Genomic DNA, 23,146 nt, shown 5'->3' with positions numbered 1-23,146 from the left:
CGTATGAAAACTATAGTTAACGAATTGTTAACTATAGTTTGCGGTTCGTAAACTATAGTTGTTAAGGATAGTTTAGCGTCCGTACACTATAGTTACAGTCGATAAACCTATAGTTTATGATCTGTGAAACTTTATTTTACGCCATTAATCTTAATATTTCAAATCCGTGAACCATAGTTAACGCGACCATCTATGTTACAGAAGAGTAAAACTCTAATTAACACTGAAAACAACCATTTGCGATTGCAAAACATGGTTTATCAATGACAATGAACTTTATTTTCATAACTGAATTTACAGTGTAGAGAAAATACTTATATACAGTGTGTACAAACTACAATATATATAATAGATGAGAATCATTGGTACATGCACGATGAAGGGATAACAGATATAATTTAACCAAGAGAGTAAACTCTCTCAAATATAGTATCTAATAGTTTACAAATATTGGTAAGTTGGTTTATGTTTGTGACATTAAACAATGTTTCAAATTTTACAACATTTGGATTTGTTATGAAATAATTTGGTAAACATATAACCCTTGAATCTGATAAACATAGTTTTACGATTGTGAAAATATGATTAATAAATCTTTACCATAGTTAACGAATGTAAATTATAGTTTGCAGATGTGATTCTATATTTATCCGCAAAATCTATTGTTGACGTTATTTGCAGACAGATAAACTAAACTTAGATTATCATTCGTTAACTATTATCTAGTTTACAACCATTTAATATAGTTTCACAGATTCATTCATTCATTCAATATTTTATTCCTCTTTTCAGAGAGTACATGAGATGTATGTTATTGAACAAAATCAAACATGCATATTATACAACAATTATGAAATATCTATAAAGAGATACAAAAATCTACATGTATATACATATTTTAACAAGCGTGAAATTGTGAGTCTTATAATTGAAAGGTGAGATGTATCGTGCTAAATAAATTCAATGAGGTGGTTGCAGAAAAAATAAATTACAACAACAACAAATATATATATATATATATATATATATATATATATATATATATATATATGTGTGTGTGTGTGTGTGTGTGTGTGTGTGTGTGTGTGTGTGTGCACAAGACTACTGTGTATTATTGATTGTTCTTTTATAAATTGCAAATACCTTAAAAGTATGAGCGCTTTTTCATTTTGTTCCGATAATGGGGTGGATGGGATTTTACCTAGTTTGCGGTTCGTAAACTGTAGTTGCCTGTCGATGAACCTAAATTATCAAATGTGAAACTATGTTTAGCTCATTTTTGTGAATTTGGCGTGCCATAGCTAGATTCGTAGTCTACCGTCAGGTACACGACTACTCCCCTGGAACCATCACTAATATCTTGGAACAACATTGGGAGATCCTGTAATTAACAGATTAACGGCCAGAACCGCCATAATTAACAAGATTCTCCACAGTTAAAATAAAAGAATCTGAATCTAATGAAGTCAGTCAGTCAATCACCAAATTGATAAATTTGAATCAAGCAACCCCAGACCCGTTCATAAAATCTTAAGTCGATAATGGAATAGGTAGAAAATTTGCATAGCTTATCAATAGTTATAATAAACCGGCATATCACCAGAATACTTCTGTACTAGGTGATTCTGGTCATATTTTGTCTTGCCTCACTAAATCGTTATCATCTTTACTACCCTAAAATGTTTTAGTGATGTGATATATTAAGAAAACTTACTTTATTATTATATTATGGAAGGTTACTAGAGGGTAGTTATGATCACAGAAGATTCGACATGGATCGTTGGCTCTGGTTTCGTTTGAATAACTCTACCAGCTAAGCATTGATTTCTGCTCGTAAACACATCTCGGTCTACACAAATCTAATTAAAACATCAATGTTAAGCCACCCAAAAGTTACTAATTACGGAAATTAACTCCAAGTGATTAATTAATATTTACAGTATGCGGCGGTGACAATGGACAATAAATTTCTCGGATACAATTTGTAACGCGAGGGAGACAGGGGGATAGTACGGGATCAAATCAACATCGGTACAAAATAAGGGGATTTGGCCAACCCTTTACTCTTAGTTTTGTATATATAATAGTCATTAACTACTTGTAATATGTATTGTATTGTTTTGATTATTACCAAAAAAGGCCAAATCATCTTGTGTCGACCTAGACAAACAATCATACAAACGAACAAAACGAAGACACCCTCCCCCCAAAAAACCCACATCTATTCTATGTTCAAAACGTTAAAAATAGTTAGTTAAGATTATCCCCTGTACTATACTAGTACATTAAAGTACAGGGGATATTGTTATTATCTAAAGGAAAATTTTTCAACTTCTGGCGCCCGCTGTTCGAGTGCGTTTGAATCAGTGAATGGCAAGTGCTGAAATACCAGAGAATTTTAGAAATGTTCATGAATTATTCAAATCAAAATCCAATGTCATTATATATGGCTGTCATGTTGTAAATTTTGAATTTACCGAGTGGCTGTAAATACAAAATTTACAACATTGGATTTACTGCCACCCGATAAATTCAAAATTTACAACATGACATCGCTGTTAATTAAAACTTCGTTCTTTCAATGAATCGTTCTGTGTTTGAGAACAATGTGATAGATATGTTTTCTTGCAGTGAACTGTTTATTATTGCCACGAACAATAGTTCACGTGTCTTTAGAGGTAGGAAATGAGTTCATTGTTGGAAGGAAACTCTTTGTTCAATGACGACCAGAGAGAAATGGTGTCCAGAGAATGTAGAATGTGTTTTAATTCGTGTAAATCAATGAATTTCGAAAAATCATAGAACCATTTTAACAAGAGCTTGGACTTTGGGTGGTTGTGTCAAACAGCAATGTGACGCAGGTCTGTCTATTTCATTGATGGCCACTCAGCCATGGCTCTTTGAAATATGCAAGATTTGTCTGGCTTTTGAGCTAAGACTACGCATTTTGTGCATATTTCGCTTGAAAACGCGTCATTTTAAACTTGTTTTGACGCAAGGAATAGATAGCTACGCCCTGCTGAATGTCCAAGGTCTTGTTAAAATAGTTCCAAATAAACTGACGCCAAGAGCTTGATATTCTTAAATACATTTTTAAGTGTCTGTAAAAATCTAAGAACAACGAGGAAAAGATGCTGGCCATTTATCCCCATTGTCACAGTACGAGACGCACTCCATGTACATGTAGGTCTTTGAGATAATTCACAACGAAGATTTAAGGAGACTTGAATGTTCGCAAAGAAGATGCAGGAACAAGATAGCGCAAATGTATGGAGGGTAATCGTGTTCAAAAATCCAGACATGTAAACTTGTAAATCCGAATATGCAATCGTGTTGATGTGTGAGCCTGAGCATGAATATGTGTAATTCTGATCGTGTAACCTATAAAACTCGGGCATAAACACGTGTAAGATTTGACTCAGTTCCTTCGCATGATGCACATTTTGCAACTTTATTGTTTACATTAGTTAATTAGTTCCTTCAACTTTGCACACTTTCAATCCGTAGTTTCTACGTTTGTAACTTCAGGCTCGGCAATAGCACATCTGACATGATACAAATTGACAAATATAAAGTCTACAAGTTTGTCGAATTTTGACATGACCTTATATGGAAACAGTGACGTCACTGATAGAAAAAGGCTAGCTGCAGGTAAAGGCATGCCGTAATCGCCGGAATAGGGACGGAATAAATAAATAAAAAATATTAGGTAAGCCTATAATCATATTATCTCTGGATAACAACATTTCATACAGTATTATTTTCGGAAAATTAAATTATGAGATTGGTGTACATTTTATCAAGAGAATGTATAAAAGATGCGCGTAAAGAATTCGATCGGCTTCAGATATCCTCTTAGAACTAAAAAAAACAAACATTTGTTTGAATACACGTGTATAAAGATATATACGCATTTTTATTCATAGGCGTCTGAACCGGGAGGGGGGGCTAGGAGGGGGGGGGGGACTTAGCCCCCCCCCCCTTTTTATGCTAAGTTAGACATAACCATTAGGAACATAGCCACAGGGAGGATTCAACCCCCCCCCCCACCTACTTTTTCCTCGCAACAAACAAAATTGTTCCTTAAAAGACCTTAAAGAGAATGAAATATTAATAGTGATATTGAAAATTAGAGTCAAAGTAGGTATACTTGCACCCCCCCCCCCCCACCACCACCACCACCACCACGGATTAGGAATTTCATGATTTTGGGGGGGGGGGGAATTGGGCAGGTAAGATTGGAGTTATTGGTATACCCTCTCCCACGGATAAGAATTTTCATGATTATGGGAATTCTTGTCAATATTTATCATGATTAGTTTAGCCCCCCCCCCTTTCAATTTGCTTCCGACGCCACTGTTATTAGAGTACATGCAACAAATTGTTAAAGTATAGGCCTCGGCTGAATTAAGAAAATATCTTCAAATGCATCCTTATCGCTACCACAAAGTTGTGACAAGACACCCCCCCCCCCCCCACGTGAAAAATTACACGGGGTCCGTCAGCTGAGTTGCAAGGTTATCGATAAGAAAAACAAACTATTTAAAGACATTGGTTTTGAGATTGTGATTACCCGGTAATATGAGACATGAGAAGCGACACCCTCTTTAAAAAAATGAATAAAAATTCCAAAGATAAGGTTAACTGTCGTGAAATTAAAATGTGTATAAATTATTTTAAGAAATGTTTCTTTGCATTGTCGGCAATATATAGGGAAAAAAGCCTATCATGCAGGTAAAAATTGACATTTTTTATGAATTATTTTAAGCAATTATTACGGGATTGAGTATGACGTCCTGAATGTCGGTTCAATACAGACTCACTTTGTGAAGTTGGCTGATAAAAATTTTCTGGAGAGCTGGTATAATACTGTTTTACAGCCACTTGTGAACTAGCTGCAGGTCTGTAGCTCCCTGTCTAAAAATACAGATGGACGATCTTAGAGCTACAGTGCCTCCCATAGTAAAACTTCAATTTACGGCGCACAAAAATATGCGCTAGTTTTTTTTTTATTATTATTAAAGATTGTGTTATTATTTATCTTTCACTTACACAACAATAAAAAGTATAAATACATGTAGAGTAACATAAATTTTTCCGCGAAAAATTACCAAATCCTTGCAGGTCGTTTATTCTAACGAATTTAGAAAAATAACAAGAGTAAAAATGGGGTACTCTTTATGCAATGTTTTTGCCAAAAAATGACTAAGTTCAACAGCTGATATTTTAATAAATTATCAGAAATCAAAATCCTAGCAATTTGCATACTTTTGATATATATGTATAAATGATCTGCAAAAGAACAACTTCCTATCTCGAAAACTGGTCGAGGAGCTATCGGTACAATAAGGGTACCTTTTTGACAGCCACTCGCCCGTCTGCAATTTTTACTATTTCAATAATCGGAAACCCGGTTAAAAATTCACTCTCAAAATTCTTAGAATTCAGAAGCAATGGAGTTACATGGGACCTCACGGCGGTCTCCGAACCCCATGCCGCTCAAAATATATAATTTACCCCCTTAGGGAATTTCTTGATCCGTCTCATTTCTAGAAAAGAGTACGCATTTACTTATATTCCAGTTTAAATTTCATGTCAATTTTTTTTTTAGAGATATAAGATATTAGGCATTTCCTTTTATAATACCATGAGAATTATATGACGGAAATTAGCGCAATCTTCACATCGGCAACGATTTTTTTTCTACATGAACCTCTTCCTGTTTGGTCCAGTTTCAATCATACCTCAACTTTTTTTTTCTAAAAATAATACCGGTGTTTTCGATAGAAATATTATGTTTATTTTTCGTTCATTCCGGTCCGGCGGTTACGGCATGCCTTTTCCCGCAGCAAGGCAGTTGCCATATAAGGTCATGTCAAAGTTCGACAAACTTGTAGTCTTTACATTTGTCAATTTGTATCATGTCAGATGTGCTATTGCCGAGCCTGAAGCTACAAACGCAGAAACTACGGATTGAAAGTGTGCAAAGTTGAAGGTTTAATTAACTAATGTAAACAATAAAGTTGCAAAATGTGCATCATGCGAAGGAACTGAGTCAAATCTTACACGTGTTTATGCCCGAGTTTTATAGGTTACACGATCAGAATTACACATATTCATGCTCAGGCTCACACATCAACACGATTGCATATTCGGATTTACAAGTTTACATGTCTGGATTTTTGAACACGATTACCCTCCATACAAATGCCCATTTGGGTTAGTCGTAATATACAATTTCAAATTTATTTTTTTCAAACTAAATATACTTGATAAAGTTATTAAATCAGTTTACAAACCTATATTCAGTTTTGAATATTTTAACAAACGATGAGAAAAAAAACAGCTAAAGGTGATCTAACTACTAAACTATTTAAGTCACAACAAAATCCAGTAAACTATATGGGACTTCGATCACGAATTTACAGGCTTGTATTATATTTCTAAAACACTCAATTGTTGGGTTACAAAATAACATTTTTAAAGTATAGTGGGTCATCTCTTCACGTTTTTGTTGATTGAAATCGGTTTGATTTCCTTTAAACCTTATATAGACTATGACAAAAATATGGAGCCACTCTAGACAAGAAAAGGCAATGGAGTTCTAAAAATGACACGATTTGGAGGCCTTGACACGTGTACGCCGGTTTGAATCAACCTATTCTAAGTATTTAGATATTTAAGGGTCATAAATCGATGTTATGATAAATAAATATTGTTTTCGATAGATTAGAAAAAAATTATCAGATGTTTTGATACTAGTATTTCAATTTTATAGTTATCTATCCTCATATCAGGCACTTTACACGCCTTTTTAACCCATCTTCTTTGTTTTCTCCCACAATAACAAAAAAGCGCCTGCGTTTAATCTCGGAAGTCGTGAGGTTGAAACCGGCTGGAGATTCTTTTTCAATTTTTGCCTCCATTGAACGTTTTCAAATTTTATGGAATTCATGTAATTAGATATTTTAAAATGATGTTCTGGTCACTATCAGATACATGTTGTAATAATTGTTTATCTAGGCATCTTTTCATTTTGTAAATTGGTTTTGCTTGTTTGTGATATTTGGCCTTTGCCATTTGATTTGTCACCAATGCAAGCTTATTATTTAAGACCACCTAATACATTTCAGACATGTTGAAAATAATTGATTTAAAAAATATTGTGTTGTCACATTTTTTTTACAAATATGAAAATACAGATGTCGAGAACTTTACTAGCTAAAGGTGAATCAGCACAAATTTTCGTCATCCTTTCTGAACTGTCTTGCAAATGAATACACGACATGATTTTTCCATTGATAACACAATGAACAACAGAACTGACCACACTGCGCATGTTTAACTATAATACGGCTTAATTCGCCACAAAGTACATGTCACAGAGGAATGACTTTAGAGTTCCACACTGCCCGTCGTTAAGTTGATAATTTATACCATACGCCATTATGACACAATCCTCGCCCGGCCCAGAGGTCGGCTCGCCTGGGCCCCAGTGCGGGGAGGCAAACGAGAGGATGTCGCCGGAAATCCAGGTCCATGTACCAGACACTAACTGTGCTCCAATGGTCGTAGCCTGAGCGTGTCCTAAACCAATGCCAATGAAGCCAATTAATCAATGGCAATTAATTACAAGATTAACGATGACAATGTTATATTGTTAAGTTGATCTTAGTAAGTTTGATAACTGTTTGTGATTCGTGGTGTGTAAAGGGTGTTCGATATGATGTTATATCTCTACCTACCAATGCCCAAAAGGTACTGCTGTACAAAGGTGACCCTGCTGTCTAGAGTCAGGGAGGCTACTCTCATGTTTTCTGCCTCACATGCCGTTACTTGGTCTGACCACGATAGTTTGTTGACGTTCAGCTTGACGCAATATCCGGTTTCCCCTGGGACTGCAACGCACCCGAGTTTGCTGGCTGGATCTGAAATAATTAAAACATGTCTAATAAGTCATCATATAGAGGACAACTTTTATTGTAAAAAGATGGACATAAAGATGCACGGACTTGTATTTGGACATGACGTGCCTACCCAAATCGGTATGCAAGCAATCATACATTGCAAGCTTAAATTCCATGGTTTAGAATAGGTTTTCATACAAAATATGAATTAACTTTTAAAAAAAGCCTCGCCACTTAGTGTCTGACCATCTGAAATTATTCCATTTTGATTTGATTAAGAGATAGAAAGCAAATCGAACACACAGCTTTTCAATGATTACCTTCTACTTCATAGTACCACAGTCCCTGTGAGTCCTGGAGACTGCTGGTCGGTCTGTAAATCATGGAGTGCCCGCTGCAGTATGACTGGCCGTCCAGGAAACAGGAAACGCATCGTGCGTCTGTCGCGCACGCCGCCAAACACGCAAACTTACTGCCGGATATCTGCCATAGCATATTGCTGGTCGCCATTTTGTTACTCATTGATGGTACTCTAGAAAATGCCGTTTCCAAATATTCTGAAATTTGAATTGTTGTAATTATTACAGTAAGCCATTTTAAACTTCAAATTCATTTTACACAATAATAATGAAAACCGAGAAAAGCTACTTTTTTAAAGCCCCAGCAATGGAGCAATGTTGTTAATTTTGTACTCAACCAGTAAATTAAATACTTAACATTACTGCATAATAGTTGATAGTGGGAAACTCGTTATTAACGGAGAAATATTTTTTTAACTTACCAGCCACGTTATTCATTGGTAGAATCCAAAGTAAGGTAAAAATACACGTAGAAGTAGATGTACAATGCTTCATTTTCAAAGTACTGTCCCAAAAATGCTGCGTCTTTTATTGACTAAGATAACCTTCGAAAATAAAGAAAACTGACTGTTTGTTTCATTTTGTTGAGCAAGATTGGGACCTTCTAAGATCAATAACAATCCTTTCTTGTGACCTCTTGCAACAAAGAAGCTTTCAGCATTCACCAATCGTCTGTCAATGACTGGGCAGACACGCAGACATCCCAAGTAGACTATTGGTCCAAGTCCTATCCACTGTGTTCTGCATTGGTTACAAAGACTCTCTCCGTCTTCAGTAATTCAAAACCAATGTAAAAGGCAGAATAGCGGCGAGAGAACACGCCGGGGGATTATTTGCCTAGAGACCGAGTGTATACGCTTAGGTGTGGAAGTGCTTACTCGGTGAAATGCTTCACAAGCTCTCCTAAGATAGTAATGTCCTCAGCTGATTGCATACTTTAGCAAATTTAAATTTTCCTCGTCCTTGTTTTATGTTTTCTATTCAATCTAATTGAATTTAAACTCGTAAGAAACATCACTCCTCTACCATACGCTACGTAGAGGGGCGGTTTTACAAGTCTTATGTTAACTTTTAGATTCTTTTTAATTTAGAGTTTTTATTTTAATCAAGCAAATACAGCACAGTTCATTTATATATTTATTTCATTTATTTATTTATTATTTTTTTTAATGAATCAATCAATATTGCCCTATTTATGAGTAACCGACATGCAGAATTTCTTAATTTGAATTTGTTTACAAAATGACATTTTAATAATGAGTCCATTTCTCCTGGAGCCCCTGTGTGAGTATAGGTGTCGCCTTATCTTATTGTTGCCGTAACTCGTGATATGTGGGGCCGTGCCATGGGAACTCATCAAAATTTAATCAGTCTCATACAAAAATGGATTTTTTACTTTTCATGATTTTGATATTGCGTTGAATTTCTAAAATGTAGGTTCATCTGAACATGAAAATCATAAAGGTTCTTCTTATTCCTCCTGCGGATGAAGACCTTAGATAGGAATACAAGTATACTAACTAATACTTAAAGATAAGTACAAGTCCTCCAGGAAAGACTTTAGGAAATCATGCACATAATTGTCACCGTCTTGACCACCCTCGTCCTCAGGGCTGCGGTCCTGCGAACCTTGGAAGTAAATCGCAAAATAAAGTCGTCACGACTTAAAGTTGATTTACAGTAAGAACATCATTAAAGGATTTTTTAAAAATAGATTAGATGACATACCCTCTAAGGCCTGTGTCAAATCCCCACTTTGTTCACAAGCTGTTGCTCGCCTTGTCAGAGCTTTCTGATATTTAGGGTTGAGACGGAGAGCTTCCTTACAATCCTCTACCACCATCTTTGTATTTTTCTACAGATGATAATTTGAACAAAATGACACTTAACACAACAGTTTACATTGTTTTGCTTATTTAGATACTTAAAATATTAACATATTGGAAGTGACCAGTTTTTTATAGACTTTAAAATTCTAAATTTAAATGCCACATGCTCCTTTTTATGAAAACAGAAAAATCACAGCATTTCTATTTGTGTTTCCATTTAATCCATGTATTATACAGCATGTAGATAAAGTCAGATGATAGGGATAGTCATTTGATCATTTTCGAACCTAGATGTCGCAAACTAGTTATTAGTATTTACTAAAAACATTAAATATATAAAACTGTTGTAGAGATGAATAAAAATACAACATCCTAATTCAATGTTTTATTTGATTCAACATAATCATGATCATATACGTTTCCTGTTTACCATTCACAATACTAGCACTAAAAATCTTCAAGTCAATAAATTAAATTATTATTCAAACTGTGAAGGTCTTATATTTAGCATTTCCTCATCGCCTTGATATCTTAAACGTAAAAGAATACACAAGTTCTTCTGGAATGATTTTTGATACCCTTTCAGAGTTTTCTGGAACATTGCGGCTTGGTGAATTCGCTGCTTTCGGTTTCTGGGTTTCTGTTCTACTTTTGTTTTCATCCTTATTCTTTTTGGTTTGGTTTCTTCTGCGTCTCCTTACATACCATAAACCTCCCAACACTACTGCGATAGGCGCGCCAACTGCCAGTCCGATTTTCCATTTTGGCCAAGCATCATTACTGTTTTCAGCAGATACTTCCATGCCGACTTGTCTGGCGGCTGCCATGATGCCCACTTTTAACTCATCTCTAGATGCAGGAGATAATGAGGATTCACTCTCTATAAATGTTGACCTGGTTGACTCCCAGACCTTATCTCGGACTTTGCTTCTGACCATAGGCAAGAAAATAATGAACGCCTGCCTCTTGGCAGTGACCTTTCTTCATAAGAGCCTGAAGCACACTCAACAGACATTGACTATGGCTATGACAATTCGATGACAGACCATTCTTATTCTGATCGTTATTTTGACCAAATAGTTTCTGCTACTGAAGCACAAGTAAATGACAATGAAAATGATTCAGACTTTCGAAATGTTGGACAAAGAGAAATTAACTGATGAAATTTCTCCAACAAAAACTGGTCATGAGGACACAAAAAGGACTCAATTAACTTTTGACATTTTGGCGACCACACATAATACTTTAAATGGAAAATTTACTGACTTTGACCACTCTTTAAAAATCCTTTTGGACGCAACAGCAGGAGTAAATTTAAAATCTATTCCTTTTGGTAAAAAAATGTATTTTTTGTTATTGATTCCGACATGGCATGACAAAAAACAGAACATATGTAGATAACTGCAGAGCATGGTACAGGCCCTAATTAAAAATCATCAGTATTTGTCTACAAACACAGGCACATGTGATACATTCACAAAAAACAAAATAATTCTTCAAAAATGGGAAGGGTAGTTTAGTTTTACTAGATCCTCAGCCAGATGTAAATTCTGTTGTTTTTCTTTTGCGATATCATTCAAAACACAGGAAAGACAAAACTTATCAAATAAGGGTTAGTTGGTTCCAGAACGTGCCAAAACGCAATGATCTGCATATGATGTGTTTGTTTCAATATATTGGCAATTGCTCAGGGAAACAGATTAATGGATATTCAAAAAGAACAAACCAATCATACATCCGAACTGTTTCTAGAAGGAGTAAACATGGCAAAAAAAGCTTCAGCAATTGCCAAAGATTTGGAGAAAACCCATTCTTAAAACTTATTGGACCTGAAAGCTATTCAAAATTCTAAGTATAACCAAAATAAAAGAGACCACCAAATTCAAAGTTCAATAATATGGCAAATGACATTCAAACAATCTTAACATCCGTGCAACAAAATTCTTATATCCGCTGCGTAGTATTGCCAATAACGACAGCAAACCACCGAACATTGTATGTTACACTTACGAAAAAATTGAAGACAAGAGAACCTGCATGGCAAATGACAGTACAGCTAGAAACATGTGGAAATTATGGATTAAGCATCGTTTTTGAAAGTGGGGGGGGGGGGGGGGCAGACTCATTCAAAAAATCTTTACAAGCAAAAAAAAAAAGAAAGTAAAAAATGGACTTTCCCCAAATCTTCAAAATCCTAATCCGTAGGGGGGGGGGGGGGGGGCTGGCTTTCCTTATTTTCATATCATTTTCTTACATGCTCCCAAAAAAGGGGGGGGGGGGGCAACTCCATGATAATTCTATTTTTTATGTGTAAATTTAAAAAAATTAGTTGCTGCGAGAAAAAGTTGGGGGGGGGGGCTGATGCTACGTGCCTGTAATGCAATAAAAGCATTAAAAGAATTCATAATTACCGAATGGCTAACCTCCCTTCCTACGTGTATCTCATGCGAGCGTTTTATTAAAACTCTTACAACTATAGCAGAGCAAGTTTCATGTTTAAATTCCCGATGTATATTAAAATCAATTCTATTTACTATTTAGGTTTATGTATGTACAAATGTATAATACATTATGATTACCATCATTTGTATCATTCGTTTCTAAATTTCAATCAAATAATAAGGTATATTCTATAATTCATTTAAGGGCATTAATTTGACATTTAATTTAAATCTTTTGTATAAAGTATCGAATATTTCATAAGTTCAAGTTAATGAAAAGAATAATAAATCCAAAGATATGTTAAGAGGTCAGTGTGCTACTTGTCAGCTTGTTATGTAACTGTCGATATTTTATGGGTACCAGATATATACAAAAGGTGTGAACGTGTCAGGTGTGTTAATTAATTATTAACGTCAACAAAAATGTGTGTGTATATACACGATGGAAAAGTGTGTATGTTGGGGACTAACACCCATCTAAACAACCCCCACCTTACATTTACCTTGTTTGTGATCATAAACACACGAAATCTACGTACGATTTATCCTTCTTTGCATTCATTCGCATATTTTAGTCTGGTACCCGCCCCAACAACTGTGTTTTCACTTCGTTTATATTACAAACTCAGATTTTTTACTCTACGATCATCAGTTTAGATGGTTTAAATAAAAGACCGAAGAAAAAAAATGAATATACATGTAATCCATTTTTGATTGTGAACGAACAAACGTATTTTAAATTAAAAACGGTACATAATTTCTTTTATTTGCTAATTTAGACTGTTAACCATGGTGGTTCGTTAACTAATGTAACTAGCTTAGAATATCTAGTATAAATATTTTTAATTGTTACTAGATCCTACAAGATGGCCGCACATCACCCTTAAAATATCTATTATAAGCACAAGGGACGTTGAATTTAAAGAGTGTGGTATATGATTTATAGATAAATTGATTAAATATACTACTAGATTTTTAAATGATTGTTGAATTTTATAATAGCAAGTCCTTGGGGTATGCCTCAGCTGAGCAGTCGGGAATCCATACAACAAATTAACAGCACGTGTATAATTGACTTCATCGAAATTGTGCACTGAAGGGGAGCTACACTAGCCAATAATTTTAAACTTTATTTTAAAATTGTGTACGTAAGAGGTTTTTAGTAGCATTGTAACGTGCAAGGGGGTCACTGCCTGTGATCCCCGCGGGCCCGTACCCGAGATAGAATCGGATAGCCCTGATTGCTGCCAATATTTACAAGTGCAGACTTTAATCACCGCTCCTGCACATATATAGGGACTCAACGTTACGCAGGCAGGGATGACCGCACACCTACGCAACTGAACAGGTACCAACGTTAACGCAAGCAGGGATGACCGCACACTTGCGCCAACAACGCAACCAGGGAGTGCCGCACACTTGCGCTAGAAAGGCCAGAACACCAGCAGGGATGACCACACACTAGTGCTCCGCCACCACCGCCAATTCAGGCAGGGATGACCACACACATGTATTAATGCGATACATAGCAGGGGTGACCGCACACGTTTTACCGTAGGTTAAATCACTCAAAGATTAGAAAGCGCAGGGATGTCCACACTTTCATTCTAGCGATACCTGTACAAGTTTAACACTAATCGGTCATTACTTGAAACATAGTTGACACTGTCCCTATATATGTGCCGGCCTAAAATAATTTGTGGTATCTAAAAACGGGAAATCAAAAATAAACAAACTACTACAACCTAATCTAAAATTTTTGATGCATTACAACTTATTTACATAGAATATTTATTATTGTATAAAAAGTAATTAGCAAACTCATTGGTCATCATTGGGAACATTAATTAAATTCTCAAAAAAATCAATAAATCAAAGGGGAATAACTCTTGCTATAAAATACATTAATAGGCTGCCCGCTTCAGCATTGGCATGTATTTGAAATTTTTTTGAAAATCCTTGCTCAGTAACTTGAAGAGTAAGAAGTCTTCTGCTATCTTCTCGGTCAGGGGTCTCAAATACAAAATAGCACCCATATAATGGCGAATCAAAATAAATAAATCAATAAATAAATGAATAAATATATAAGAAAGGAAGGAAAAGAAAGAAAGAAGTAAATGAATAAATTATTACATAAGGGAGTTTGATATAGTGGACAGAACATTTTTCTCCGCTTCGTAGAGAACTACAGTCTATAGATTAAGGTTAGTTTTGGTATTCTTAACTTCACTGTAATAAATATAAAAATGCCTATATCACGAAGACAGCGACAGCTAAACTTTGCATTGCATGGTCAGGCTTACATCTTTTAACTCCTAAAATAAAATACAGTTTATGAAAGGAAGTGGCACCAAACAGATACAATGCATTACGATTTCAGCGACAATTTTTAAAAATATTCCTGTATTGTTACAACATAGAGTTGTTCCCATTTATTTTTCAGAAATTTCAATTCCGGATTGAATCCGTTACCATTTTGCATTTTAGTAACATTTCCGTATTTGTAATGTTCTACACGGCATGGCGCCCACTCCAATTTGCATATATTTTATGCTGTTATAGTCCCGCATAGAGTAAGTCTTGCATTATTACTGGTTTTTCTTTGATCTGTGTTATATTCCGAGTGTCATAACAGTGTAGCTTTTTTGTAAAATGTGTTTAATTGTGCATAACGTGATTTCAGTGATTTGTATCTTAGTCTAAATTTAGTAACGGATGTTAGCTACAGAGTTAGGGTTCACATTTGGTTTCCCGCGTCTTACATAGTCAATCGAATATTTTATGTACGACTTGTTGTCAGTATTATCATCTTACTCATGTAACAATTATCTAGTCAATTTCTGTATACTCAAAGCAACCTTTGTATAGCAACATTTTCAGTAAGGTTGTACAGCAAATATTATAGTCAACGTCATGCTAGATTTGACTCATAATTGTTTCATAATTATAAAATGAACAGTTGTCAAATATGTCATAAAAGGATTAGAAACACATTGTAACTTTTCTAAATGTATGTTTATTTTTATTTTTCAGTTTCTTACTAGTCTACTAGTATATACATATACTATATGTATGCATATCAAGAAATAAAGCAGGGTCAGACCACAAGGCTGTACAATTCCAGTCCGAATTTCTTTTATCAGTTTTCAAATCCATACCCATTTTTTATCCAATTTTACAAAAAAAATTGAATGATGATATTACAAAAAACATTTACAGTATTGAACAACTTATATTGACCTTCTTCTGTTGGCATATAATTCATATGAGGTCAATGATCAAAATTTTGAGATATGGTGTCTTTTATCGTTTTTAAGCTTTTTTCATATTTTTGCAATTCTTGCCATACCATTTTTTAAATGAATAAGTGAGGTAAATCCAACAGAAAATATGTAACTTTATAACGACTAACATATTAAATCTTAACTTTTAATATTCGAGAATTGCCAAAAATGTTTTAGCGGAAAACTGCAAAATTAAGTCCGAATTTCCTCTGTTTGCCTAAAAGTCTATTTTAGTTTGAGCCTAATTCCATAATAATGTAAAATTATCGTATGTTATGTCAATATTAATTTTTTTCATAAATATTTTTTGTGTTTAGAACAAATTTTACTCATTAAATTGAACTTTATTCCTATCCGAATTTGAGAACTCACACCCCGAGTAAACAACACCCTTTAAACATCAATGTTACGCCACCCAAAAGTTACTAATTACGGAAAATAACTTCAAGTGATTAATTAATATTTACAGTGTGCGGTGATGACAGTGTTCAATAAATTTCTCGGATATAATTTGTGGTGTGAGAGAGACATGAGGGTAGTACGGGATCAAATCAACATCAGTACAAAAGACGGAAAAAAGCATACCCTTTACTCTTAGTTTTGTATATTTGATATTCATTAATTAATCATTTATATGTATTGTATTGTTTATTACCAAATACAATACGATTCATAAGTTTAACACACCATTTACTAGCAGAAAAAATATAAGCGCAAAATGATATTGGAGTCTCCGGCTGATACAGGCTGTGATATGGAAAAGGGTATGTATTATCCTCTATTTTTTTTTTTTGATTTGCCAAATTAGTAGACCTTTTTAAATAGCTACGTCTTAGTCGTAATACAACCACAGCCGCCTCAACACCGAGGGCGAATTTTGATATGAGGCGAAATAACGCGGCACCTCTTTATGAAGTTTGTTTTGAAAACAAATTTTTCTTCATTAAAATATGGCTTAATTGACAAGGAAAAGTGCCGCGATATCATTTACTATGCACAGACTTAGCATAACCATCTTTTAAAAACGTTCACAAAATTTGATGTAAAATCGGACCAATCAGCTTTAACTAAAATACGGCTTAATTCGCCACAAAGTACATATCACAGAGGAATGGTCTGAGGATTCCGTACTGCTCGTCGTTAAACTGATAACCTCTACGATATGACATGATGACGCAATCCTCGCCCGGTCCGGAAGTCGGCTCGTTACGGGCCCAGTGCGGGGAGTCGATCGGGAGGATGTCGCCGGAAATCCAGGTCCATGTTCCAGACACTAACAGTGCTCCAATGGCCGTACCCCGAGCGTGTCCTAAAACAAGACCAGTGAAGCCAATTACGCAATGGCAATTAATTATAGGATGAACGATGACAATGTTATATAGTTAAGTTGATCTTAGTAAGTGTGATAACTGTTTGTGATTCGTGGTGTGTAAAGGGTGTTCGATATGATGTTATATCTCTACCTACCAATGCCCAAAAGGTACTGTTGTACAAAGGTGACCCTGCTGTCTAGAGTCAGGGAGGCTAGCCTCATGTTTTCTGCCTCGCATGTCTTTACTTGGTCTGGCCACGATAATTCGTTGACGTTTAGCTTGACGCAATATCCGGTTTCTCCTGGGACGGCAACGCACCCGAGTTTGCTGGCTGGGTCTGAAATAATTAAAACATCTAATAGGTCATCATTTAGCGAACACGACGTGCCCATCCAAATCGGAATGCAAGCGATCATATATTGCAAGCTGAAATTCCTTAATCAAAATAGGTTTTCATACAAAGTATGGATTAACCTCTTATGAAATGGCTTTACGAGTTTAAAAAAAAGCCTCGCCACGTAGTGTTTACCCATCTAAAATAGTCCATTTTGAGTTTATTAAGAGATAGAAAGCAAATCGAACACGCAGCTTGTCAATAATTACCTTCTACTTCATAGTACCACAGTCCCTGTGAGTCCTGGAGACTGCTGGTCGGTCTGTAAATCATGGAGTGTCCGCTGCAGTATGACTGGCTGTCCAGGAAACAGGAAACGCATCGTGCGTCTGTCGCGCACGCCGCCAAACACGCAAACTTACTGCCGGATATCTGCCATAGCATATTGCTGGTCGCCATTTTGATACTCATTGATGGTACTCTAGAAAATGCCGTTTCCAAATATTCTGAAATTTGAATTGTTGTAATTATTACAGTAAGCTATTTTAAACTTCAAATTCATTTTACACAATAATAATGAAAACCGAGAAACACTACTTTTTTAAAGCCCCAGCAATGGAGCAATGTTGTTAATTTTGTACTCAACCAGTAAATTAAATACTTAACATTACTGCATAATAGTTGCCGTTTCCAAATATTCTGAAATTTGAATTGTTTCGTTAATACTAAAGTAATTCATCTAAAACGTCATGTAAAACAGCTACTCATTTTATACTATAATGATAAAAACCGAGGAAAACTACTTTACCAAAGCATAAGAAATGTTGTACTTCTTCTTAAAGTCTCAGAAACAAAGAAATATAAATTTTTTATTAACACCCACACCCAGTAAATTAAAAACTTGACATTATATGTATTATGCAAAAGCATAAAAGTTGATGGTAGTATAAAAACTTACCAGCGAAATAAGTCATGGGTAAAATCCAAAGTAAGGTCAAAACACACGTAGATGATGATGTACAAAACTTCATTTTCAAAGTACCATCCCCCAAAAAATGCTGTGTCTAACTAAGATAACCTTTGAAAACAAAGAAAATTCAGTCTGATTGTTTTTATTTTGTTGAGCAAGATTGTGACCTTTTAAGATCAATAACAATCATTTTTTGTGACCTATCGCAACAAAGATGCTTTCAGCATTCACCAATCGTCTGTCAATGACTGGGCAGACACGCAGACACAGACTATTGGTCCAAGTCCTATCCACTGTGTTCTGCATTGGGTACAAAGACTCTCTCCGTCTTCAGTAATTCAAAACCGATGTAAAAGGCAGAATAGCGGCAAGTGAACACGCCAGGGGATTTTTGGCCAAGAGACCGGGTGTAACTATGTAGTCACACAGAGGCTGCAGGAGAATTGGGCAATCATTATTAAACTGTAATTTTGTTAACAAATCCAAATTATAAGAAATTTTGCATGTCGATTACCCATTAACAGGGCACTGTCAAATGATTTATCAAAATGCAAATAAATAAAAAAAAAAAAAAAAAAAAAAAATATATATATATATATATATATATATATATATATATATATATATATATATATATATATATATATATATATAAATTTTAAAAAAATTAAAAATAAATAAACTAACATATAAACAATCTAAATTAAGATGACATAAGACTTGTAAAGCAACCCCTCTACGTAGCGTATGATAGAGGAGCGATGTTTCTTAGAAGTTTAACTTCAATAAGATTGAATAGACAACATAAAACAAGGACGATGAAAATTTAAATTTGCAAAAGTATGCAATCAATTGAGGACATCACTATCTTAGGAGAGCTTTTGAAGCATTTCACCGAGTAAGCACTTCCACACATGTCGCCTTATCTTGTGGTCGCCGTACCACGTGTGCTATGACACATGGGGCCGTGCCATGGGAACTCATCAAAGATTCAATCATTGTTCTACAAAAATGGATTTTTTTGTTACTTCTCATGATTTTGATAAATGTTAATATTTAAGTCTTGCGTTGAAATTCTAAAATGTAGGTTCTTATTAACATGAAAATCACAAAGGTTCTCCTTATTCCTCCTGCGGATGAACACTTTAGATAAGAGTACAAGTATACTAGCAGATACTTATAGATAAGTACAAGTCCCCCAGGAAAGACTGCAGGAAATCATGTACATAATTGTCACCGTCTTGACCACTCTCGCCCTCAGGGCTGCGGCCCAGGGCGGCTGTGACCCCGCCACTAACTGCCAGCTGCCCAACTGTCGCTGCTTTTTAGACTCTGCCGTGCCTGGGGGGTTCAATGTGAGTGACGTGCCTCAGTTAGTGGTGCTGACCATGGACTACGCCCTGAACGAGGAATACGAGCCCCTGTATAACCAGATCTTCTCTGTCGCCAACCCTAACGGCTGTGAAATTAGAGGAACCTTCTTTGTTCAGGATAAGACTTCGAACCTGGGACTGGTTAAGCGGTACGCTGACGGAGGGTTTGAGATCGGAATCAATTCCATAGATGGAACTATTCCTGCAACAGAAGGGGATATGCTCAACATGATGAAAAGTAAGAATTTTACCAAAACGCGACTGTTTTAATTTTTGTATTCTGTCCACATTGTGTTTGCACCAAGGCATTTGGTTGAAAAATGAGCTACAATAAAGGAAAACAATATGATATTGGGTGTAATACGCCGCAACTGTACCGAATACAAGCAGACCTTGGCAAAAACGTGAACTTTGAAAAGATTGTTAGAAACGATAGATAGATGGATAGATAGATAGATAGATATAGTGTAAGTAGTTTTTTTTTAAAAATTTTACAGCAGTAAAACAGGACCTGAAGACGGCGGGAGTCGCCGAGAACTCGATAAAGGGAGTCAGGCTGCCGCAGCTGGCCACTTCCGGCGATACAGAATTTATCGGCGAGTTTTTGTTGCTTTTTCTTTTTGGCAATTCAAAATGGGGCGGATAAAATACCATACATGATTGCCGTCATTATTTAAATGAGATCATCTTCAGAGTAAAACATAATTCTTTTACTGAAATCCAAAAATACAGGTTTTGCACTGTAGTGGATAAGAGGAATAATAAATGTAGTACTAGCCATCTTAGTGTTAGCGCATGAAGTTTTGCTAACATCTCAAAAATGATACACAACTTTGTATGACGACTACTGTATATATTTTCCAGCAATGGGTAACAATGGTCTACTGTATGATGCCGGATGTGTTACCAGCCAATACGACCAACAGTTGAACTACAAATGGCCGTTCACGTACGATTTCCCACCAACAGACAACCTCTGCACCACCGGCACTAGTCCTACGAAAAAATTTCCAGGTAAAATATCACCTTTATCTATTAAACTAATGTTCTACCTTTAACAGTACAGTGTAACTGCCAGACATCATGCTCATACAGGTGCCATATTGTGAAGCAAAGACACAAAGTGCTTACATTTCATTTGTTTAGTAACAAATAATCATTTACATTATATTTTAGCTTTAAAATTTGACCATTTAGCTATATCTTTTATGGAATTATTCTTCTCCAGGAGATTCATATAGTCTAAAAATAGCCATGACCGTCGAGTCCTCTTAAATATGACACACATCTACATTGGTCAACGCGGGAATAATTCAGTAATATGGTTGACAAAAACTCGGCAAAATCGCCAAAGGATATTTAAATTTTCATATTTCAATATCATTTTTCACATGAGTTGTAGATATACCTTTCAGTATTCCGTCAAACATTCCTTGCAATGTTATACAGGTAAATGGCAGATTTTGGTCGCAGACCTGACGTGGCAAGGAAACAAGTGCCCCTCTCCCGCTGGCTGTGGTAACGTAACCACCAAAAAGGACGCGTTCGATTTCCTTTACAACAAGTAAGCTCTACCAACTGTCACATATAGTCTGGTTCTCTTATATGTCTTTTTAACCATGATGTTGGACTTGCTTTCACTTTACAGATGTAGCTCATTAAATTTGGTAACATTCTAAAGTAAAGGAAGAACGAAGTTATAGTAGGGCATTGTTACCGTTACCTATAGAAAATAACTGTCCGTTTCTTTTATAATAATTTTATACAATTTACAATTGTCAATGTGTTAATAATAAATGTATGTTTTGACGATTGAAAATTCTCAATATTTATATCATAGAAAATTGAATATAAACTCCTTTGACTTCGTAAAAGAATAAGAAATTGAGGCCACTGATCACATTTCTAGAGAGCCGTTTTTGTTTGGTGTAATCTTGAAATTGTTGGTAAATGTATATTGTATGCATAATTATAACATGATGAGACCTGTATAAGTGTACATACTTTTATTTTATTTATGAATGTAAAACACGTATTTGTTGTAGTTTTGCCACACACTACGAGGGAAACAGGGAGCCCTACATCATTGTGCTGGACCCGGTCTGGGTGAAGACCGACTACAAATTAGAGGGAACCATTCAGTTCGTCGACTATCTGAGGGCAGCTTTTAACGTACGTCCTTTACAGTGCTAATAGCTACAGATCACCAAAACCTTGATAGATTATTACTAGTATTTGAAATTCAAATATTTAATGTATGCATGTGGTTTTTTATGCCCAATTTTAGATGCAAATCCGCCATCACAGAGTTGTGATCAATAAGGGAGAAATTTCTTCATTTGCAAGTTTAATTAAACTGCAGTTCTATTTAAAATTTACCCACTATCGATGGAAACGAATTTACATACATACATTACACATGACGTAAGGAAGCTATAATTTTAACAATAATAACTCGACCATTGGTCAATCAACAGGATGTGTGGATTGTGACCGCCAATCAGCTGTTAGAGTGGGTCCAAACCCCGACCAAGAAAGCCGACCTCAACACATTCGCCCCATTCCAGTGTTAATCTTCTCTCATCATTTCACTCAAGGCATGCTCATCACATCACTTGACACATTCACCGGTGTGTAATATCTGTTCAAAATAGAGCAAAATAGTGTAATATTTGTGTGAATATTTTAACAATAAAAGAGTTTTTTAAAACCCTTTGAAAATACATCTGTGTTTCTGTTAAAAAACATGCGATTCCCAACCAAATCCTCCTGTATACATGTAGCTCAAGGCGATGCAATGAAACAGTAAAGGGGGGGGGGGGGGGTTGTAGGTTCATTTCAATTAGAACTAAACAACATATTCATTATACCGCAGCGACAACTTGTCCGCCAAATGCAGTCGGTGTGTAAAAGACGGATCATGGAATTTCCGAACAGAGGGAGCGCGAAAAATAGTTTCATCGACAGTGTGTCTTGGGATACTCCAAGGGCCCTCGGTAGACAAAGGACGAATCTCTGGGTGGGGTGGGGTCCAGCCCCTGCAATCTCATGAATAATAAAAACGAAATTATAAAATTAAAAAGCACTCTCTTACAAGTTGAGGGCATGCCACTTATTTCTGCTTCTTTTTGGGAGTCTTCCGGCTACTTGGAGTACTAATGGATTTCATTGAGGTGTTCAGTGATGCCTTGAGGCTCTGTAAATGTCTTGCTGAAAAGAATAAATAAAAACATAAGTCACGTGCTTTATTGAAGTAGCTTAATATTCTAAATATGAGACCAATAGGCCTTATTGCGCACTAAAGCAGATGGAATACATGATGCTTGATATCTTTTA

The 23,146-nt window shown here is 35.6% G+C and overlaps 3 protein-coding genes across 3 annotated transcripts; 1 reads left to right on the top strand and 2 right to left on the bottom strand.

Moving 5' to 3' along the window:
* Positions 1-6,350: 6,350 nt before the first annotated feature.
* On the bottom strand, positions 6,351-9,125 carry LOC105329703 (uncharacterized). The gene is made up of 4 exons (XM_034443905.2): positions 8,689-9,125; positions 8,228-8,464; positions 7,746-7,928; positions 6,351-7,587 (listed from the first exon to the last, which is right to left on the bottom strand). Exons 1-4 carry the CDS (start codon positions 8,759-8,761, stop codon positions 7,358-7,360), a joined length of 723 nt encoding a protein of 240 aa, XP_034299796.1. The 5' UTR covers positions 8,762-9,125; the 3' UTR covers positions 6,351-7,357.
* A 6,911-nt stretch (positions 9,126-16,036) lies between these two features.
* LOC117681032 (uncharacterized) lies at positions 16,037-18,848 on the bottom strand. The gene is made up of 4 exons (XM_034443902.2): positions 18,426-18,848; positions 17,737-17,973; positions 17,288-17,470; positions 16,037-17,129 (listed from the first exon to the last, which is right to left on the bottom strand). The coding sequence occupies exons 1-4, from the start codon at positions 18,496-18,498 to the stop codon at positions 16,900-16,902; spliced, it is 723 nt and encodes a 240-aa protein (XP_034299793.2). The 5' UTR covers positions 18,499-18,848; the 3' UTR covers positions 16,037-16,899.
* A 745-nt stretch (positions 18,849-19,593) lies between these two features.
* LOC105329702 (chitin deacetylase 1) lies at positions 19,594-22,535 on the top strand. The gene is made up of 6 exons (XM_034443901.2): positions 19,594-20,048; positions 20,308-20,406; positions 20,675-20,824; positions 21,260-21,374; positions 21,856-21,982; positions 22,288-22,535. The coding sequence occupies exons 1-6, from the start codon at positions 19,658-19,660 to the stop codon at positions 22,381-22,383; spliced, it is 978 nt and encodes a 325-aa protein (XP_034299792.2). The 5' UTR covers positions 19,594-19,657; the 3' UTR covers positions 22,384-22,535.
* The last annotated feature ends 611 nt before the right edge of the window (positions 22,536-23,146 follow it).

The sequence above is a fragment of the Magallana gigas genome, chromosome 2 (assembly GCF_963853765.1).
Source record: "Magallana gigas chromosome 2, xbMagGiga1.1, whole genome shotgun sequence".
Taxonomy (NCBI): domain Eukaryota; kingdom Metazoa; phylum Mollusca; class Bivalvia; order Ostreida; family Ostreidae; genus Magallana; species Magallana gigas.
The sequence above is the reverse complement of the archived record's forward strand: the minus strand, read 5'-3'. Positions and strand labels throughout refer to the sequence as shown.